Genomic DNA, 22,500 nt, shown 5'->3' with positions numbered 1-22,500 from the left:
GTGTATTCAAAACATATAGCCTTACAGACAAGGGTGTGTGTGTGTGTGTGTGTTTGGGTGTGTGGAGAGGAAAACCACTATGTTTCCTCTTCATTAGCTACTAGAGATGAGGAAATCTTTCACATATGCTTTTATTAATCAACCACATGTGGCTCACGGTAAACAAAGCAACACTTTCACATCAAAGTGAAATTCACGTTAAATTACTAATTGTCAGTGTTACGCCTCTTGGCAGCCAGCAGGAGGTGTGTGTGTCAGGTGTACTTCACTTAACTGAATGTGTGAATGTGATTGGTTTAAAGATGTGTTTACCATGACGGTGCCTTCCCCTTTGAGTCTGCTGACTCTGCAACATGCTCACATGCATACACACACGTACACACACAGGTGAACATCCTGAATCGTTTAGTGACTAAATGAGCCTGTGCTGACACCACATTGTTCACTATGTCAGTTGTGTGTGTGTGTGTGTGTGTGTGTCTCTCCCTGCCTCTCTCCCTTCTCTCTCTTTAACTTGTCTCTCTCTCTCTCTCTCTCTCTCTCTCTCTCTCTCTCTCTCTCTCTCTCTGTCTAAATGTCGATAACTGATCAAGCAGTACTTCATTATATCTCATTTCCCTCAGTATGCAGCACTTGGTCTCGACCCATAACGTACCATTCCATCGCTGCACTGTTTTCAGCTCATTCAGACGCAGACCCATTGTTGTGTGAACGTTGCATTTGTGTGTAATCTGGCTCCTATTGTTCCGGCTCCCCTTAATGTATGAGGCTCTATGCTGGGTTTTGTATTATAATCTAAGCATGTAAGTGAGTTTATGTAACCTGACATCAAACGGTTAGAACAGTTCACTGATAGTTAAAGCATCTTATCAATCAATAACCATTAATGTTAACACCACTAGGGGGTAGCAGTCACAGTGATACCATATTAAAACAGGTTATGGATACTTAAACCACATTAAGACCCAGATCAAACTCCAGATTAGGATTGAAGTGGTTAAACCCAGAGCGATTGCTTCTTTGAGCAGCAGAGCGACACGTTCGACAGCAAACTCTACAAACAGCTGACAGTAGATCACAGTGATCTCCAGCCAGTCACAGTGACCTGCCAACTCAGCAGGTTAATAAAACCTCACACACTCTCCTCCGCCTCTATGCCCTGTGAGTGTGTGCTGAGGGTCAGGAGGAGACGCAGACGTTGTGGAAAATAAGTATTAATACCATTATAATTATGTTATCGGTTCAATGCTTTCTGCTTTATTGGTTAAATTATTGATGACGGTGAACCTTTAACCGGTTAATCATTAACGCCCTGAGTCACGGCTGCTTAGACATGTCTATGACTTGCACGTGGCATTCTTCTCAATGGTTCCTGGTTGCATCCATGACAACACAAAAGCTATACAATTATGAGCACTGTTACACTAGATTAATAGTTAGAAAAGAAGCGAGCTTGATTACATTGACAGAAATATAGGATGGATAGATACATAGATGGATGGATGGATGGATGGAGTGTGTGTGTACAGTGTGTGTGTTTAGTAAAGTAGAGGGAGGCTGGGACCCTCGTGTAGGCCCCTCCTGCCTCCTCTTCGCTCACTTTCCCGCCTGTCTTTCACACTTTGACAGGTTAATGCTCAGGCTCAGCTAGCGTGTCTGGCTTACACACGCACACACACACACACGCACACACACACACGCAGCAGCAGAGGTGGCGTGTAACAGGGGATTTGGACAGGGACAGCGGGATAGACAGTTTAATCTGAGCAAGAAGGAGGGTTGATGAGAAAGCAAGAGGGAGACAGAGATACACACAGATAGCCTGAGTGGAGGAGAAACGGGGGAGGAAGAGGGGGCGGGAAAGGAGGGTGGAGGTTATGGCCGGGACACGTCTGTAAGACACAGAGGAAGAGGAGGAAGTGAAAAACTTTATTACTCTTCCACTCCAGAGGGAAAGTGTGGTTACAGGGGTGAAAACCTTTGCTTTAGAGTTTGGAGAGTTTGTAGTTCTCCAGTACAGAGGTCTCACAGCAGCTTCCTTACCAAGGCTCAACATCTACACACTAACTATTAAACTGCATGGATGCTCACCACTCTGCTGCTGCCTGTTTACTTTTGAGTCAAAACACACCAAACATCTGTTGTGCATCAGAAGTTGCACTTTTTTTCCCAACCATCTGCTCAGGGGACCCCTGGTGGTTGGGAGGCCCTGGTGCAGTAACCTGCAGCACGTCACTTTGTGATGGATCCAGCCATGCTCGCCTGTCAGCTCAGTGTGTGGTGCTGTGTGTGTATGTGTGTTTGCAGAAAGCTGCGTGTAATTTGACAGATAATCGAATGTGATGGTAAATATACCAGGCAGAAGAGTTTGTTTCCCTGTGTGTGTGTGTGTGTGTTTGCGTGTGTTTGTGTGTGGGTGGAGGTCTGGCATATGCGGATAACCATTTGTGTGTGTGCGTGTGTGTGCGTGTGTGTGTGTGTGTGCACACCTAGGCGTGTTCGTTCATCTGTATTTCTCTGTGTTACTGTGGGTGTATAGGCTTATCCCAGGTTCCCTCGGGACACTGCTGAGTGACAGCTCTAACCCTGGTTGTCATGGTGATGATGATGGATGTGTTTTTCGTTACCACGGAGACTGCTGTTTAGGCATACTATCTGCATGCAGAGTGTGGGTTTAGCATAAGGACATCGGTAGGTAGCACAGAGATTTAGAGACAAAAAGGAGGAGAAACAAGCGGTTTGTTATCATCACACAGAGATTAAAGAGGATAAACAGGAGAGATGAGGGAGGTGATGATAGACAGGTGAAGGTGGGAAACTTCACAAGTCCAAAGAAATGCAAGAAGAAATTGGAATTGAAGAACAGATTTCTTCTATCTGATCTGCAATGCTGTTAAATCTGCCTCATCTGCAGGATTTATTCAAAAGTTCTACATTTTACAGTGACAGAACAAGCAATGATCCGGCTCTCAGTCTGTTCTGATGAGTTTCCAAGAAGTTAACCATAGTTAGACGTCAGGACAAATTGAATAGTTTGTCATAACTCCCTTTATGTTCTGAAGCAGCGGCAAGATAGTCAAGTTCGGCTCCACATTTTCCGTTGTTTCACACTGTTTTCAAGCAGTGGGGGTTCTCAAACTATGGTATGTGTACAGGTGGTGGTACGAGATGAACCTCCTGGTGAGTCTCTGCAGATAATGAAATACACACACATGCAGGTTTTTCTAGATTGGTTGTAGATGGTTGGTAAAATGGAACTCCTCTCGGATCTACCTCACAGCAAAAAGGTCCTGGGTTCGAATCCCATGCTGACCCTGGTCCTTTCTGTGTGGAGAAAGGTCCTGATCAAAGCATTGGACTGTAGACCAGGAGTTGATCCCCAATGATTGCTTTGATTGATATGCATTTTGTTTTATGCCAATATTAAGACGATAAAGATACTGGGTTTGATTCAAAAGGTTTGAGGACAACCTATGATATTATGTAAAATATATTCCAAGGAGTTGAGTTGAAGTTCCAGTTAAGTACAATCAGAATGACTTTGAAAGATGACATTGTCTCACTCGGTGCAGGTAATATTCCTGCTGTGGTCGCCTTCCACTGCTCAATGAGAACAGATGAAACACCACATCGCACCCCAGTGACATGAATTTAGTCATCCATATTCATTTTCATGCAACAGCAGTTATATATCACAGCTAACACACGCGCACACACATGCACACAGAGGGAGGGAGATAGACTACACCTGCATGATTTGCTAGTTTAGTGAGATTTGGGACAGCCATTTAGTTCAGCTAGACATGTCTGCAATTTACATGCTGTTTATAAACAACAACACACACACACACACACACACACACACACACACACACACACACACACACACACACACACACACAGAAATCAATGCATGCTTTCTCAAACAGACATTTGCAGAGAGGGAGAGCGAGAGAGAGAGAAAATGCATCTCTCTATCTCTATCTCTATCTCTCTATCTCTATCTCTATCTCTCTCTCGCTTGCTCGCTCACACACACACACACAAACACACTGGTATATGTATCAGTAGTCAACATGCATGACTGGCTCATTCTCCATGTAGCAATCAGGCTGTTCACCTAGGCATGGCTGGGAGATAGATACCATTTAGTTCTACCATACACACACACCCACCACACACGCACACATACACACACCGTCATCATCCTCATCATAACCCTTTTAGGAGTACAAATGGAAGTGAACTTTGAGATTAAGAACAATATGATAGTGAGATTATCAAGGTTCAGTGATGTTTCGGCCCAAAATGCTGCACACAACTCTAGATGAGTTTATTACAAAGACTCAAAGGGTAGGGAAGGCAGACGGAGGACTGGGAGACGTGGGATCATGGAGTAGCAGAGAGACCCGTCCTCAGGGGAAAGAAGGCAAAGATGATCCGTTGTCCGACTTGCAGGCAGGAGGAGTGAGCAGGCAGACAGACATACAGACAGTCAGAGCAAGCGAGCCGGTGGACGAAGGAGAGTCTCCAGGGAAAGCCGATGTCAACACTGAGCAAACAGGAAGAACACAACTAAAGCTCCAGTGTGTTGGTCTGAGAGTGTAACTACCACTGTGGATGATGGAGCGATCTGGAGAAGACTGAGATGAAGGACAGGGTTAATATACTGCAGGAGCTGGATGAGGAGATGATGAGCAAGTAAACAAACAAACGCAGAGGACACAGTAACCATAGAAACACAGGGAAAGCACTCGGACAGAATTTTGTTATTGGGAGTCTATGAATGTGTTAGACTAATTACAGAAATGCAGAGAATGGAACAACATTTAATGGATTCTTTAATGATTGTTGATGATTGTGAGTAGAAGGTAAACAAAGATCTGGCCAGGGTCTCAACAGAACATGATATGATGAGAACTGAGATGCTATCACCCGTATAATGCTGCAATCAGTTGGAAAGTGTCCAGTTCTCATGTTTCTAACTTAAATCTCCTCAGGCGATGCATGTTTCAAACACAGACATGCTGTGAATACGATATTAGCATCGTGTTGTACCGCAATTCTCCCACAGGAGCACTTTAGCCTCATAAATTATTCAAACACATACATACTCACAGACACACGCAATCCACAGCACTTACCAACAGACATGTGCAGATACACATCATCTGCTCGCACAAGCCATATGTAAACGTACACACACACACACACCCACACATAGGAGACAGTTCCTGCATTGATCTGTGAGCATTTAAAGCTGCTTCTTCCAGTGAAAGCCTTTCTGAGAATTGGGTGCAGAGATTGGTTGGATTAGCATTTGAGGAGAGAGATGGATAGAATGAGAGAGTGAGAGGTGGTGGTAGCCTAAAACCAAAAAGGGCGTCAATGATGAGGATTGATGACTTTTCTCGTGTTAGATCCTTTGGCAGCTTTGTGTGTGCAACATTCAGGAGAGTCCCCACATTGAATTCAAACTGAGCTGATGGTCAGAAACAGAAGGTGAGGTGTGGGAGGTAGAAAACAACCTCAACGTCTGGAAACGAGGCAATGGGAGCGGGCGAGCTTTGGGCAGAAACAGACGGTTTTCAGCGCTTTGTTCTTTCTCTGTCCATTAAACATTTAGGGGAAACAGAGTACAAAATAAATCCCTTTTTTGGTTTAAGCATCAGCCAGATATATATATAAACAATTGCACAATGAAGGTCAGAGAGCGTTGGGTTGTTGGAGCCGTTTGCTGTTACACAAGCTGGTGTTGTATCGTTCTGCGTCATGAACACTTTTTCCCGAATCATAACTTTACTCCTTTCAAACCAAAACTCTTTCTCCATCTGGGCAAAGACTGTCAGAATGCAAAATGTCCTCGCTTTGTAGGATCTCGTTTATCTTCTTGTATGTATATCCTCCTAAAGAACACTCACAATCTGTCAATCTCTCCTTGTGACATCCTCTTGAAAATCCTATACATCTATACATCCATCTGTCTCTGAAAATTCTGTCTCGATGGCGATTTCTCCATCTGCATCCGCCGTTCTTGTTGCTCTTAATCTATATTCATATTTCCCCATCGTCTCTCCCCAGTCTCTCTAGTCCCTCCAATCTCTCACTTGATCCTTCTCCATCCAATATTCATCCGTCTTCCCTCCAGTTCCATTCTCTCCATCCCTTTCTCCCCCCTGCCGTTCTGTCCCAGGTTCTAATTGGTTTTCTTTCCTTCCAGCTAGTCAGTTCTTCATTAAATCATCTGTCATCGTCTCACTCTTTGTGTGTCATCTGTCTTGCTCTCTGCAAACGTCTTCCTTTCTCCGTCTCTGTCTCTCTCTGTGTCTTTCTCCCTCTTCTTTATCAGTACTCATCATAATTATATGACACTGGATGATAGATACCATGTCTTAAATTGTAGCTCCATTCAGCGTGGATAGATTGGGTCCCTTTGAATAAGCTCGACAGTCGCCGGCTTTAACGGTACAGAGCTATGGAGACGGATGGGGGGACAGTGTTGCTATCTAATATCATCTGTGTCGCCATTCATTTCAGGCCGGCGTAGAATTTGGTTCCTAATTCAGTCACTTTCTCTCTTTGTGTGTAGTTCAGTTGCGTGACCTAAATGTCTACTCGACGCGCTTCACTCGCTGAAGCTGCAAAATCTGTAATTATTTTTAGTCATTCAATTCCAGAACGCCTTTGCTGTCCTTTCTTATCCATTTTTTAGATATCAGGTATTCCAAAGAAAAACTTGGAGAGGCGATCAAGTAGATATTGCACCTTTCTATTGGTCACAATCATGCAGCAGCAGGATCTAAGAACTTCAGAGAGTCTAGTAGGCTTCCTTTTTGGTGTATTTATCTTCTATTATTATTTCTATAGTTTATCTTCAGTGGCTTTAGGTCAGGGGGAATGACAAAGCGTTTTTAAAATGCTTTTGCCAAGTGTTGGTATAAAAACACTTGGCAAAAAGCTAAAGTCTCCAGTATTCGTGAATGTCTTTGTGATGCGTCATTGTTTTGCTGCTGTTCTTTGTCCATTTCTACCAATGAGAAACTAATTGATGTCAGAGCTCATGTCTTCAAGTCACCATGGACTTTGTGTTTCTCTCTTTCCTCCACTCTGCTTCTCTCCATCTGTCTCTGAGCAGCCTCAGTGCGTATCTGCAGTATCTCCTCCTCTCTCTCTGCTTTCTTGTCTTTCCTTTTTATCTCAGTCTCTTTATCTCCATTGGTCGCCCTCACCGCCCCCCATCCCTACACCCTCCTCTTCCTCTCCTTGGTTTTGCACCACATAGCATTTTCTCTGCCTGTAGTCACCCACGTTCTTAAAGACAGAAATTGTGTAGGAGTTGTTCAAGGAATCTGAGCTTGAGTCCTTGAAGATGTTTGGCCAGCCGTCCCAGTTGCTCCTTCAGTTCAGAGTTGGTTGTTGCAAAAAATTGTGTTTACAAAACAAAATTGTTGTGTAAACTGGCGTTCAACCCCTGAGATTTGTAACTCCTCAGGTCACACAGGACTAATGTGAGGCTCCAAAGAAGCACACAGGGGTGATAAGGGTCACATGAACGGAGGCGTAAGCTGTTCTGCAGAGCATAATTGCCGGTTTACTGTCCACCACCAACTCATAACTGAAGAGGCTAAATGGATGAGGAACAAATCAGCTGATCAAGCAGTTGTGCTTGTTTGCGTGGATCCTCACATGGCAGGGATAAACACTCAAAGCTTCATTTTGGCTCGCTTTTGTCGACCATTTGACTGTTAGACTTTCATTATTCACCGCCCCGAGGTTGCAGGAAACGAATAGTCATTACATTGTCTTCCACCATTTTAGATAATGGAAGGGAAGGATGTAGGCCAGTGTCCTTGTGGCTGTGTCTCTCTCTATACTGTGTCTCTCAGCACATATCGATCTTTCATATACAAATTGTAATCATTGAAGGCCCGAGCAGGCATAAATGCAGACACACCTTTGTTCCTGCTGAACTCTCACAGTTCAAATTTGGACTTCCAGTATTGATTAGCATTTACATTCCCAAGTATTGATTATGGAAAACCTCAAAGAGGTCAAATAAATACTGAAGTAGAGCCATTAAACATGCCATGTGTGTGTGGTGATTTGTGCTTATGGCTCATATCTGACTGATTGGCCTGCTGACCTTTTCCTTAGTCATACTGATCAGCATCTCCAATTATTGATTATGGAAGGCTTTGGGTTTACTAGTTGGAGTCTAGCAGGCAGTTCTGATTTTACGGTTGTAGTTAATCTGTCTCATTATATATGTTTGTCACTTGAAGTCTGGGCTGACAGGGGATACCTTGTCGGGAACAATTCCTTTATTGAGAAGTAGTCCTCAATTTTTACCACGGCTGCCAATAAGATTTATGCCGATATAGACGGTACAGATATATAAGAAAGGCACAGACGGAGCTGCAACCCAAGCTGCCAACATACGTACAATGTTCCATCCCACTTCTACCTGTATTGAGCGCACAATGCAGCTTTACTGCATGATTGTAACCAACCAGGGAACAATGGAGGTGAAACTAATAGACCCCTAAATCTGCTCCTTTGTTATCATAGCTCAGTTGTTCATCAAAGTAGTCTAGAAGTGGATCAATGTGCTGTCTGCATGTGAAACCACTGCAACTTCATCAACAAAGCAAATGAGGACATGTAAATCTAAATAATGTGCTTTTTATAGTTTTCACTTTAAATAAATCATTACATTATATAAAAACTGACCTGTGTGAGTCTGAGTCACACTTTTGAAACGCACACTCAGCCACACAGAGGAGGGGAAGGGCAGAGGAGGAAGAAGGCGGGGTTAGAATAGAGTGTGTGAGTGTGGAGAGGAGAGACGATAGTGGAAAACATTTTGTCGGAGCTGTGATGCGTTAAAGCCTCAGCATGCAGCTATTTGTTTAAGATGTCAAGGTTGACATTTAACACACACACCGACCGGCCAAGATCACTCTCGCTCTCGCCTCCCCCGGTACCGCACACACACGCACGTTCGAAAGAGGCGCACAAAACCAGGGACGGACGCAGGTGAAGACATTCAAATGAAGGGACCGACACACACACACACACAGTCGGAGAGTGAGAGTGGGAGTGACGGAACGAAAGGTGATGCTTATAAATCACAACTTTGAGAGTCTTTTGTTGGGGTTGATCATTTAGAAACTGCGTCATGATCTAATGAGCGAACAGGAAGAGTTGACTCATCCGTCTCCATACTCTGCTGCAGTCAGACGGTCAGAGAGACAGAAACTTTTACTTTCCTCCAACTTGCCACCCTTTGTATCCTTTTCCTCTATTACCCTTCTCCTTTTTCTGTCATTTAATTCAATTTCCTCCTCCCTCTCCTCCCCCGTTTCCATCCAGCTGTATATTTTTTCTCCCTCTCATCCTGATTGGACAGCATCTGCACTACTTATGGAGCCACTTTGTGCATCTGTGGTCAAATTTGATCTGATCCCAATGATGATTCAGTTATTCACCCTCATAAAGAGATTTTCAGACTAATTATCATTATAGCAATCAATCTGCTTTCTTTTTTTAAAGTCACCTTTTGCTCGTCTCCCATTAAATCAGTATTTTGCCTTAATTGGTATAAAAATGTCCGGTTAGTTGACTGACGTGCAGCATCTGCTCTTTGATATGTGGACAGATGGTGGGAGGAGCTGAAGGTCAGGCCAGTTACTGACACTGTCACCGTGTGTGTGTGTGTGTGTGTGTGTGTGTGTGTGTGTGTGTGTGTGTGTGTGTGTGTGTGTGTGTGTGTGTGTGTGTGTGTGTGTTTATGAATCTGCACTTGTGTGTGTGATCTAAATCAGACTGTTTGTCTAAATTTAATACTGGCAAGCCAAGGAGAGCAACTGCTGTGCTTTAGAAAGGCTTAAACAGTGACAGAGAGCGATGATGGTGATGTGTCAGGAAGAGAAGGAAAAACGGGAACGCCACAGGAAAAGATCCAACTTCACAAAGTCACTATATCGCTGCTACTCATGTGGGTCACGAAAAGTTGAATTTCAGTATTGGTCTGCCTTAAATTTGGTGTGACAGCCATGTGAGAGGCACTTTCTCCAGCCTCATGAGGCCATAGATCTTTAAAGATGCCTGATACTTAATGTTTAACTGCCTGAGAGGGACCAGACCTGACTCCCAGCCAGGCCACTGCGTCTGCGAGCAACGGCCACAAGTTGAAACTCAGTGACAGCTAGAGATTGGATCCAAACTGGTCGATGGTTTGTTACTTCTTCAAAAGCACTGCTTCAGAAACCTGCAGAGAGGAATCAACAGAAGCTGGCAGCAGGAGGCGACGCTTTTATTTACAATGAGCCGCCAACACAAAGCATCACATTGTGTGTGTACATTATCCTACACCGTATAAGGAGCTAAACACCTCTACATGTGGGAACGTTATCGCCTCTGCCACCAGTTTTTCCCTACATCCAGATGGGTTTGAAAAATTGAAGAATGCCTTTAGCCTCCACGTCTGCAGCCAAACAATATGTGGCCGAGAGCAGATGGTGCAAACACTCTTCTCTTTATGCATCATCCTTCATGCCCAATGTTAAATCAACACACACACACACACACACGTTGTATAGAAGTTCTTGAGACAGATTTTTGTCTTATTCATGCTTCTAACAGAACTACAGGATGGACTCCAACATCTCGATGCGCGTCACAGATTATACTTACACCAGAAGCTTCCCCAGTGACAATCCTCTACAAACAAGAAGAAGAAGCAAAAATAAACTGGCAGATTAATTCAAATCTATTTTAAGTAGAGTAAGAGCCTGTCGTCATCATCATTATTTCTATTCCTTATCGTGTATGGACACTGTAGAGAAGCTATGCAAACTTTTTGAAGTATTACGATCGGATTTCAATGTGCGCACAACCCACATCGGTCAGTGAACGCACCACGTCATGACTGGGAGGTAAAAGTGACATTAAGACCACAAGTCCGGCATTTGTACTTGCCAGGCCTGGTGGCACACGGTCCGGCTGCGGGGGGGAGGGGGGGCGGAGGCACCATGACTGTCCGGCGACGCCTCGGACAGGTGCATCAGGAGGATTTATGAGCAATATCTGCACGGGTCATTGGCATGCACGTGTTTAGTCGTCCTCCTCCTGTGTGTTCAGTCATTCATGGCAGGTAGATGGAGGTATGGATGGAGGGATGAGGGGAAGGGAGGGAGGGAGGTAAATGCTGATCTATATTCAGCTTTACAGTATAAGGGGGCAAAGGGTTGATGGATGGGTGGGTGGAGGCAGATAAGAGAGCAGAAGGGATGGATGGATGCAGCCTGGAGAAAGAGGAGAGGATGATGTAGATGGGCCATAATCCTTAGAGGCTGACAGCACACTGGGTCCTCTGTGATTGAAGTGTGTGTGTGTGTGTGCGTGCGTGTGTGTGCGCGCAAATCTGATAGTGATAGTGATCTGCCTATCAAAGTACTGCAGGGAAGGGTTGGAGTTATGGGACAGACAGGAGGGAAGAGGGAGTAAAGAAGAAGGGCAGGAAAAAAAGATGAGTGGAAAGGAGAGGAGAGAAATAGATGCAGCCAGCGCGTCATTAAACATAAAATCAATCAGCAAGAGAGAGTGAGAGAGGGAGGGAGAGATAGAGTGAGAGAGTGAGTGAGTTAGATACAGAGAGAGTGAGATCTTAAAGAAAGACACAGCGAGACAGACAGGATAAGGAAGGGATCCTTAGATGACTGCGATATTGATGACAGCACAGTGGGGAAGAGGGGGATGAACGGATGGGAGAGAGGAAGGGAGGATAAGGAGGAGGAGAACAAGTGATCAAAGCACCCCAGGCATGAGAGAGAGAGAGAGATGGAGCCAGAGGGTTAGATGGGGAGAGTTAGGAAGTAGAGTCGATAGGGAGGCTAAGGAAGAGGATAAGGAGAGGAGAGGGGGGGAGAGGAGAGGAGAAGAGAGGCGGGGATGGGAGGGGCTGTTTTACAATACAAATAGTCTTGATGCAGAAGAGAGAGGAGGACAAGCAGAAGGAGGAGGAGGAGGAGGAGGAGGGGACATAGCGAGGAGAACAGAGAACATTTGAGAAGAAAATAGGGAAGATGCTGTACCGCAACGAAAACCAGAGAGGGAGGGAAAGGCAAAGAAAAGGGCAGCACAGACTCACTGATGTGATCAGACCACAAGGCAGCCACCTCTCCCTCTCTCTCTCCTCTCTCTCTCTCCCCCCTCACTCTCTCACTCTCTCTAACACAAACACACGCAGAGTCACACTCAGGCCACGACGTGTAACAACCTCCTTCACACACACACACACACACACACACACACACACACACACACACACACACACACACACACACACACTTACCCACTTCCTGTGTGTCGGTGCACAAGGGCGTGAGCAGGATTTAGCCGCTTGAGATAAGAGCAGAAGCAAAACCTTTACTCATCAATAGTTTCACACAGATTGTCCCTTATAATGACATCACCTTAAAACACCTCACACACACATATGGCTTCTTGGTTGTTCGTTCTTTCACAATTGACGTTTTATTTGACAATATATAGCCTAAATTGGGCGGTAGGCGGAATTTCGGTGAGGCAGATATTTGGTATTTAGTGCTGAAGGCCCCTCCAACATGCTATTCCGTGTTTAGTATTGATTTTCACCTCTTGGTCCCATTTCGTTCACAAGAGCCGGCCATGAGTGAATCTAGGGGTTTTCTGTCAGCTGTCTCTTGTGTTCCGAACGGCTGGAGGACTTTTGTGTGAGTGTGTGCGAGTTAGAGAGAGGCAGCGTGTGTGTGTGTATGTGTGTGTGTGTGCATTGTCTGTGGACCCCTTGTCATCATGATGAACCTGTGACAGCTGTCATCCTGCAAGCAGCACTGTCTCCCATGGTGTGGACACACACACTCGAACAAATGTGATGGGGTCTCAGCAGGTCTTGGTTCTGGGTGATGGGTCATTTACACACATCTCCTTACCTGTCTAGCTAAGGAATGGATGTCTCTCTGGATAAATGAGCGGTCTGTCCGTCAGCGCCTGCCTGCCTGCCCGCCTGCCTGCCTGCCTGTCTGTCTTTCTGTCTGTCTCACTCAGTGGCCTTTGTCGATGTCTTTTTTTACAGCTGATGTGGTTTGGAATGAAAAATACAATTTCTTCAATACATGGACATGTGTGCTGCTGGGACATCACACATCTTGTTTTCCATGACAACATGTGATGGACAGGCTGAGAGTAACACAAAAATGACGTCCAAGATATTGTCCCTGTCTCACACCCGGATTTATTGAAAATGTCTCGAAATTCATTCCAAACGTCTTATTTTGTTTCATCCTGTCTCTTCTCTCTCCGACACAGTTTGTACCAAACCCTCTGTCTATTTCAATCCGGATCTCTTTTATTTAATTCACTCTGATTCTGTCAATTTGTGTTGCGACCTTTGACTGTCCACCTGTTCTATGTACTTCCTGTCTCTACTCAGTGCACCCCAATCCTTCTAATTTTCTCATTTCCTTTTTGGAAATGTTTTTGTTGTGGTTCTCGTCCGTTAATCTGTGTTAGTCTTGGGCCACGGTTTGGTTTCTTTACCCATCCTGCCGGTGGAGTCTGGCTTGCCCCCCCACTCCCGCCCCACCCCCACCCTCCACCCCCTGACCCCCATCAGCCTTTCCCTGTCAGCTGCACATACATCTCCTATGGCAGACACTTGCTTGAGTGTGTCAGATGGGCGTGCATGTATACCCGACAGCGCCTGATTGCACTCCCCCCCACCCCCGTACAGGATGTGTCCTCTCCGGCTTATCGGCGAGTGCAGTTTAGGACGACACACATCTGGCGTTACTGCATCCGCACTAAACGCTGATGCTATCATCGCAGTGCGCGCTGCCGCCGAATCAAATGAATCAGGTGTCGTCCCAAACTGTACTCGCTGCTGTGAAGGAAAAGACCAACCTGCAGGAGTGTCTTCTATACAGTACTGCCTATTTTATGTATGACTATAAATTATTCAGGTATAATTTATACCATGGTTACCGTTTGATATATACCCTCTCAGAAAAAATGGTTCAGCATGGAACCTTCTATCACTGGGGCAGTGGAGGCTCGACTGGGCTCAATACACTTTACATACGTGATCTAAAGAAATCAGCACATTCCCTTTATCTGAAGTAGAATCTGTGTTTATATTATATTTTAAAACCCACTTTCAAATCTAGACATAGGTAGTTGAGCCCAGTCCTCTCAGATGAAAATGAAATAAACCAATGTCCCAGTGATACAAGGTCCAATGTGTTCTGTTTCTCTCTGTGAGTGTATCTGTATAAATTATATGTGTATAATTTATGCCGTGTGCACAGCGCAATCCATGTGTCTTTATCTGTTACAGTAATCAGTATTACTATCAACTATTCATAGTGTTAACAATCAGATGTGATCAATAGTATCTGAAATCTTGGCATATCATCACATCTGGTCGTGTTTTCCAACTAATTGAGCTGACTAATTCTATAGACAGACTGAGCGTAAAGCAGCCAATTGGGCACACAGATGAATCTAAAAGTCCTTGGTGGTGATTGGAGGAGACGAGAGAGGAGCTTTGTGATTGGAGGAAAACAATAGCTAACTTTGTTACTGGAGGAGAGGACGGCAGCTCTGAGTGTGACAGGAACTGCAGCCTGACGCTTCAACCCATCTCTTATTCTAATTGGCCGAAAGCAAACCCAACAACCTGATTGGCCACACCTACTTGGCTTAATGGCAGAGGAGAGGACTGCTGAGACATAAACATGCTTTTAACGAATCTAACATGAGAACCATTTGTTAACAATCAATCATTAAGATGTGAGGAGTCCAAAACAAACTCTTTACTATTTTAATTATTATGATTAAATTAAGAATCCAATCCACATAGAGGGAGAGAGGTGGGGAGTTGGGCTGCTGGCTGACTTGTGGCCAATAGTTCAACCACTATTGAGAATTTGTGAATTGAATATCTGGGGAATCACAACAGATCCACTTGAAGATTTGAAATTCGAAAATCATCGAAAATCAATTAATAATGTAAACAGAAGTCCGCCCCTCAGTCCCTCCTCCTCTCCCTAATCCAGGTTTTCTATTTGTCACTCTGATTTGATTGACAGCTGAGGACACATGTGGGGGCACTGTGAGGGGCGGCAGTGGGGTGGTGACCAGTCCCGGTTACCCCGGCAACTATGGTAACCAGGCCGACTGTACATGGATCCTATTGGCCGAACCTGGAGACACCATCTCTGTCATCTTTACAGACTTCCAGACGGAGGAGAAGTACGACTACCTGGAAGTGGAGGGATCCGAACCACCAACCATTTGGTGAGTCAGATTACATTTTTGACTTCTTGTTACGGGTGTAAGTCCTGGTTGTTGCCGTGCGGAACGTGTGGGAGAGTCTGAGTGTAGGGAAATTAGTAAAATAATCATAATTACGACTTTATTATTTTGGGTTTAGACCTCTGAAGTGTGAATATTCTGCGATTCCGTAATAAGATATTAAAATGAATTCAAACATTAGCCTGACCATTTTCCATGTTAAATAAAACAGTCTAATGTGCAAGTCTAGTGTGTGTGTGTGTGTGTGTGTGTGTGTGTGTGTGTGTCTTCCTGCATACTTCATATATCACAGAGGAATTAACTGATCTGCCCATTAGCCTTTTAGCAGCTCCCCATAGTTTCCCATTATTCCCTTATGTGTTTTCAGATGGTTCAGTCATAACAATATTTTATCGCCTTGGCTGCTTATTGATTGATGGTAAATTAGGATATTGATCTATCACTGCTGTTGCTGTAACCAATTTGACTGTAATCAGGGTCAAGGATATTAGTGTGCGTGCACTTGTAATTGATTTTGAAGTAATAACGACCAGGAAACTGCCTCTCGGATCACGGTGGTGTTTTTATGCATGTGCATCCTGCTGTCGTCCTGTGTGTGTGTGTGTGTGTGTGTGTGTGTGTGTGTGTGTGTGTGTGTGTGTTTGTGTTTGTGCATGGTTCCAGTTTATTTATTTAGAAATATTCTCTTGGCTGCATCAAACATTTATAACAAGCTGCAGTGCAACAAATGTTGTGTTGCAGCAAAACCTTATTCCCATTTTTTGGGTCCAGCACATTGATTTTCTGTTTCATCAGAAAATATGCCTGACAGAAAGCATTACAATCATCTCCTCCTCCTTTCATATTAGAGCCCAGAGGACCTACTAAATGACAGGGAAGGGGTATTTATTCATTGATAGAAGACAGAAGAAGACAGAATAGACACAAAATGTAGCAAATCAAAGATAACAGGTATATTAGTGTTCATCTGTAATAATGATCACAGCATTATACTTCAAAAACAAGCCGTTACGTTCACCAGTGAGGGATCCCAGTCAATCAATCATTCAAGCAATGGTTGATGCATGTCATATATATAACATTTATAAATATCTTATTATGACGTAATTTTTTGTAGCTGTATGGATACTTAATTAATTTTAATACTTTTAATCAATATGTAAATGTGAAACCTGATTCAGCTGAGAAGTGTGAGGCCATTCAGGTTTTTCATGTTAAGCTTCCATTTTGAACTTGAGGCTCACACTTAAACTCAGCGCTGGGGGGGTGGAAGTAGAATTTGCAGGAGTATTTACAGCCGGTATTTATCGCTGGGTGTTTGATGGGGGGGGAATAAGGCAAAGGGTGACTGGTAGTGCGTGATTTAGCCTCAATGGTTTCTTGGCTGAAAGTAGACGCGTTATGTATTGCTCTAGTTATTTACTCGCTGAATTAAGTTTGGAGTCACACACACACACCACTGAGGTCACCGCGTTGGGGTCCATTCCAGCAGCCGGCCTGATTATGCGGCCGTATTTTTCATGCTGAAAGCAGAGCGGAGGCATTGAGACACAGAAGCCCCGGGGGAAACTTTTAATAACTTCTCCCGACCTGACATTTCTGATCGCTTTACTGAGCCCTTTCTCAAAGTCTTAGAGTCTTCTTTTGAAAGTAGGCGAGTCGACAGCAGCACAGGGAAACGTACCAGTAAATGCACACAGATTGGTCTGCCTGGTGAAGAACGTATGTCAGTTGTGGCGAAGACTATTTTACGAGTATAGAAATAGGCCTTGTGGATGTGATTATGAGCTACGGCCTGTTCAATGTTAAGATGAAGCGACTGCTGGCAAGACATCAACAGAACCGGGCCCTTAAAGAGAGGATAACTGTTGTGAACTTGGAGGAAACAATGCTTGGTACATCCTGTCGGTGGAGCTGTAAATGTGTGATGAATGCCTTCCAGGCTGCAGTAGGTCCTGTACTTCTAATTTAGCCGTGTTTACAGGCCAGAGTTTATGTTGAGCATCGTTACAGATTCTCCTCCTCGCGGCCACAGTGTTGGTTTTTTTTCAGATTGATGCTTCCATTGGGATAATGCGCCATATCCAAAAGGATGCATCCTCTCCAGCTGGCTCTGGGGAAATCACCGCCATGTTAGTTTACTCCAGAGGCTCGCACAAGCCTGCATCTGAAACGTTTGGCATTACGGTGGAAAAGGTACATTTGTTGAATAAATGTGCTAAGGTGAGCGCATTCGCTGCACATGGATGTACTGCTGAAAATCATTTGGGACTTTGTGATGTATTGCAATGCATGGACTAAGATCCCCCAGGAGCATTTCTGCCACTTTGATTCCATGACTTGGGTTCAGTCCGGGGGAAATAAAGAGCTTCTGTGCTGCAGGCTGTATGGAAGAGGCGACACAGGACATCGAGTCAACCTGTAGTTTCATGCTGAATGGCAGTGATATGAAGGGAAATGGTAAATAAATCTATAACAATTTCGATAATTGGTTAATCTTTGAAGATCTCAATTGAAATGTCCAAAGATTTCCTTGTCACAAAATGCCAAAATGAGAGTATATGCTAATTTTCTTTGTCTTTAAATTGACTATTTTTCTTTCTAGTTTTGGTCTTTTGATTGAAATCTCACAATTTATACACTTAACTATTAATTAAAATATGGTGATAAATTAATCAAAATGTGCCAAAGCTCCAACTGTAAAATTGGTTGCAAATCAAATATGATGGAATCCATTTCCTTCATAGTTTGTGTGCAAAGTTTGGATTAATTGATTCCAAATGTTCATGAAATTGTAGCGAAAATGGTCCTGGTTACGAAGACGAGACACAGATGGGACGATATTATAAAATGAAAACTGTTGGTAAATCTGTCGTCTCATTGCCAAGAAGCGTGTACAAGAAGAGAATTGATTCATAATTGTAGTTACGCTTGCTGTGTTGAAACTATAACGACGCCAAGAGATTCCATTTTACAAACTTAGCTGATTAGAAAAACACACTAAACAACTCAAGCTTCACTCATAATTCAGAGCTTTATTGCAGCGCTGTTGCATTGAATTGCTGAGGCTGTGTGTGTGAATGTGTGTGGGTGGGTGGGTATGTGTGTGTGTTTGTCTCCTCTGGACAAAAAGTCGCTCCATTAACAATTTTGTGTTTCCACCACGCTGCCATGTAAACAAACCTTATTTATCCGTCTTATCAGAAAAATGGTGATTATGTGAGGAGAGGACAAACTGTCAGACAGGCAGACATTAAATATCCTCAATTACAACTTCCTGTTATTATTACTACAGACACTAAGGTTGCTTCTGTTACCAGAGGAGCTCCGTGCATAAAGCGACATAAGGGGTTTTCGGGGGAAAACAACGTTACAGATTTTGACTGTCTAGCCGAAGTGATTGCCAATGCTACTGTTAGCGGCGAGCATCCAGGGAGCCATCTGCTCCACTTTGATGTGTTTATGTCTTATTTATGTGCAGATGAGTGTCGGAGGTAATCACAGGAGATGGATCTCTCTGTTAATCCTCAGGAATGTTTCATCATTAATGGTGCATCTTAAAACAATTGCACACACTTGATGATCAAAGTCTGGCTCAAACCGCTCACCCCATTAGCTTGATCTTGACTTGGTCTTGACCTTGCTAGTACCTTACTTTGTTATTGTTATTATTTCAGGGTATTCTTGTGTCTTTCATGGTATAATTGCATATTAGATAACAACCGAGGACAATATGTAAAGTGGAAGAGAGCAGAGATGAAGGATTCTCAAGTTTTCAGAAGGTTCTAGAAGACAAACTAGCTAAACAACATAGATCCGAGATGTTTTAACAAGCAGACGTCCATAATGAACACAAACATCAACTCTTAAGGTCTCAGAGTTAAAATAAGGACTTTTACCTTCTGCAAGTGTCTCCAGAGGTGATTTGCAGAATATGCTAATAGCCAAAGAGCTCATTTTCATTGGCAATTAGCAGAGAGAGCTAATGGCTGCTTTGCCGTTATGTAAGACTGTGGAAGAATTTGTTATGTGTTTATCAGTCGCCGGCGGGCTGACAACAACAGCACACACACACACAGGCACACAGGCATTGCCCCTCCTTATAGGGACACAACCTGAGAGAGAGAGAGAGGGAGATCTGATCAGTATGCAGAGAGGTGAGCTCATGCTTATGAGAGTAGTGTATCGCTGTGAGCTAAGTGGCTGTAATCCTACACACATAAACACACACTAACCCACAACTTTACATTGTGTTGTTTCAGAATCAGTTGCCCTTGAAACCGAGTAGAGCATCTTATATAGAATAATCTCTCTCTCTCTCTCCCTCGCCCCCTCTGCCGTGTTTATTACCTCTTTGTCTCTCACAGTCGTGCGCTGTGACAGTTTTGACAGTTGTGAAAGTCTCTGCCGCTCCCGCTACACAACTCCAGGAAATAGAACGCTGTTTAGTGCTCTTAGCTGCACCCACTCGACAGCCCATCACCAAATTCGCAGTAATGGTGGACCAGGCATTTCTTAAAGTCTGTCATTTACCAATCTTCTGCCTGTCTTGAATTTGTTTTTCCAAAGACCATAAAAATGATTTTTGTCAGGTTTGAGCTGAGGATGAAGCTTTATTGCTAAGCTCACATGAATGGAAGCAGCTTGTTTTTCAGCAGTTAGGTACGGTTTCAGCGATTCTATATGTTGGCTCTTCCCTGTCTGGATTATATATGGATGGAGTAAAGCCTGTTTTATGTAGCAGGGAAAAACTCCACCCACTTCAACCCCAGTCGTTTTGGTTTTCTTGGCGAATGCTCGTTGCTCAAAGGCAGGTAATCGCACCTCGCCCTGCCACCTCGCTTTAGGACTTATGATGACACACGGCAAGACATGAAATGTTACGGCGTCAAGGTAACGGCGTGATTGTAGCGCGGTGAAATGTGAACAATCTCCTTGGTTCAGGACGGAATCGAAACGTCTCCATATGGCCGATGTGCTCGGTGTTCTCTCTCCACCATCTGGCCCCGAGAGTGAAATCCTCCAAGTCAGCATTTTGTTTCGCTAAATTTTGAGTTTTGTTCTGCTCGAATTTCTAACTGTTTCCTTTGAGTCTCCCACCATTGCACCTTTTCCTGACTGACGATTGACAACGGCAACACGATAATGCAGCACATACAGTACGTTCTAATTTCTGATAGAAGGTGAGAGATTTGGTTTTAATTTACATACAAACACACAAACACACACACATTTCTAAAACCCCTCCCCAAGCTATGCAGATATTAAGCAGCCCCTCTCCAGTTCTGTCTCTCTGCGCTCTAGAGGTCCAATCATCTGCAGACCCTCTCACCACCATTTTGTGAACTTTACCCAGTCTGCCAAAGATATATATCAGCAATTTGCAGGAATAAGCCAAGTGCGATATTGCATCACCTATGGGCTAATATTTCAAAAATTCAAGGCGATCATGGAAAGTGCAGCCTTCTTCAAGGATCAAACACACACACACAAACTTAAGTTGCAGCAGTTGGATCTTCCTTAACATTTTGCTCCAAATTGGCTGACACAGTTGAGTGGGCGTGGCTCATTCTTCCAAAAAGTGCTGTGTCACCTGAATGGAAGAAAGAATGGACCTGATGGTGGCGCTATGGTAACAGCAGTACAGATTTGGCCAATAACTTTGAAGCTCTACTTCTACTTTCTCAGACTTTTGACTTGGAGCTGTTTTAAATCAAAATTTACAGAATAGATCATATAGATTCTGTTTGGCCTCGACTCCGGTCTGATGGATACGGTGATACTTGTTGGTTTAATGGAGAGGAAAGTTAAGTACTGTAAGCTTGGACGCGGTCCAGGTGAGGCCCACAGACACCAAACCAATTTCCCCAACATCATCAATCAAAATTTACTCATTCTTTGCAATGTCGAAATTGGTCTCTTCGTCCGCTTGGCTCTGCTCCATACTGTGTCTGTTCTTAGTCTATACAAATATCATAATGCCCGTGTGTGTGTGTGTGTGTCTCTAAACACTGAAGCATTTTGTAGTTGCTCTGCTCCAACTATTTGCTGGAAAGATGCGAAAGGAGTGATGTCTGAGAGACAAATAGAATCTCTCTCTCTCTCTCTCTCTCTCTCTCTCTCTCTCTCTCTCTCTCTCTCTCTCTCTCTCTCTCTCTCTCTCTCTCTCTCTCTCTCTCTCTCTCTCTCTCTCTCTCTCTCTCTCTCTCTCTCTCTCTCTCTCTCTCTCACTCTTTCTGTGTGAGTGTGTGTGTGTGTGTGTTACGCCTGCCGAGTTCTAATCAATGCTGCTGGCAAACAGGATGCCGGTAGAGCAGCACCATCCTAAATAGGAAATGGAGTGGTGACCTTGAACACAAACACGCACCCTGAATCTCAGTCTGGTTTGCACACATTCCCACACACACACACACACGCGCATGCAAGCACACACGCCTTTGAATGAATTTAAATATGTATTGGGAAAGATAAGCTTGCAAATGTACACAGACAGGAAGGCAGGAAAGTGTAGATATAAGAGACTTCTGCTGAAAAAGTTCAGAACAAAATTAGCAGCTACTTAGGATTTCTGCGCTTATTTCTTCTCACATTTCATTTCTGCCTCTAGCACCACGCAGGTTAGAATGGTGTGAAGTCTCCTCCTCTTATGGAACATCTCATTCTGGGTGCATGACTCAGAAAGTCTCTCTGGGATGAACCTCCTCGTCCGTCCACACTTTTGCTGCAGGACAAAACAAATCAAAATCACACTGCAGTGGTCCAGCTGGTGGGACTGGGGGAAGCTTGCCTCCAAATAATTAAGAGACAAATATGCAAATAGGGATTTATTAAGCAAGTTAATCAGTAAAACTATTGAGTGTGATGTAGAGTTCCTGAGCGGTTCTAGAGTGGTTGCAGCTGCTGATTGTCTCAACACATCAACACAACAAAAGTGTCAGCTTCTTCATGTTTTTGTTGGTGCAAACACATCAGCCAGTTCTTCAAAGGTCTATATTAATTATGGAGAATTCATTTTCAGATGACAAACAAGTCTCAAGGAGAGCTTGTAAGCAAATTCATGATGCAGGTTTACTGTCCTCCGGATCTATTTGCAACAAAGTTATGCGAGTGACCTTCACATATTTTCTCTGGGGCATCAATTTT

At 43.9% G+C, this 22,500-nt stretch overlaps 1 protein-coding gene across 1 annotated transcript in view; it reads left to right on the top strand.

The window, feature by feature from the left end:
• LOC142989894 (CUB and sushi domain-containing protein 3-like) overlaps positions 1-22,500 on the top strand; it is a 246,315-nt gene that overhangs the window by 114,261 nt on the left and 109,554 nt on the right. Inside the window, exon 5 of the mRNA XM_076139634.1 lies at positions 15,132-15,339. Within this exon, the coding sequence (XP_075995749.1) occupies positions 15,132-15,339 (208 nt within the window). The remainder of the gene's footprint in view (positions 1-15,131; positions 15,340-22,500) is intronic.

This window comes from Genypterus blacodes, unplaced genomic scaffold (assembly GCF_046128005.1).
Source record: "Genypterus blacodes isolate CSIRO-AG114 ecotype Tasmania unplaced genomic scaffold, CSIRO-AGI_Gbla_v1 ptg000438l_1, whole genome shotgun sequence".
Taxonomy (NCBI): Eukaryota; Metazoa; Chordata; class Actinopteri; order Ophidiiformes; family Ophidiidae; genus Genypterus; species Genypterus blacodes.
This window is presented reverse-complemented; position numbering and strand designations above follow the sequence as displayed.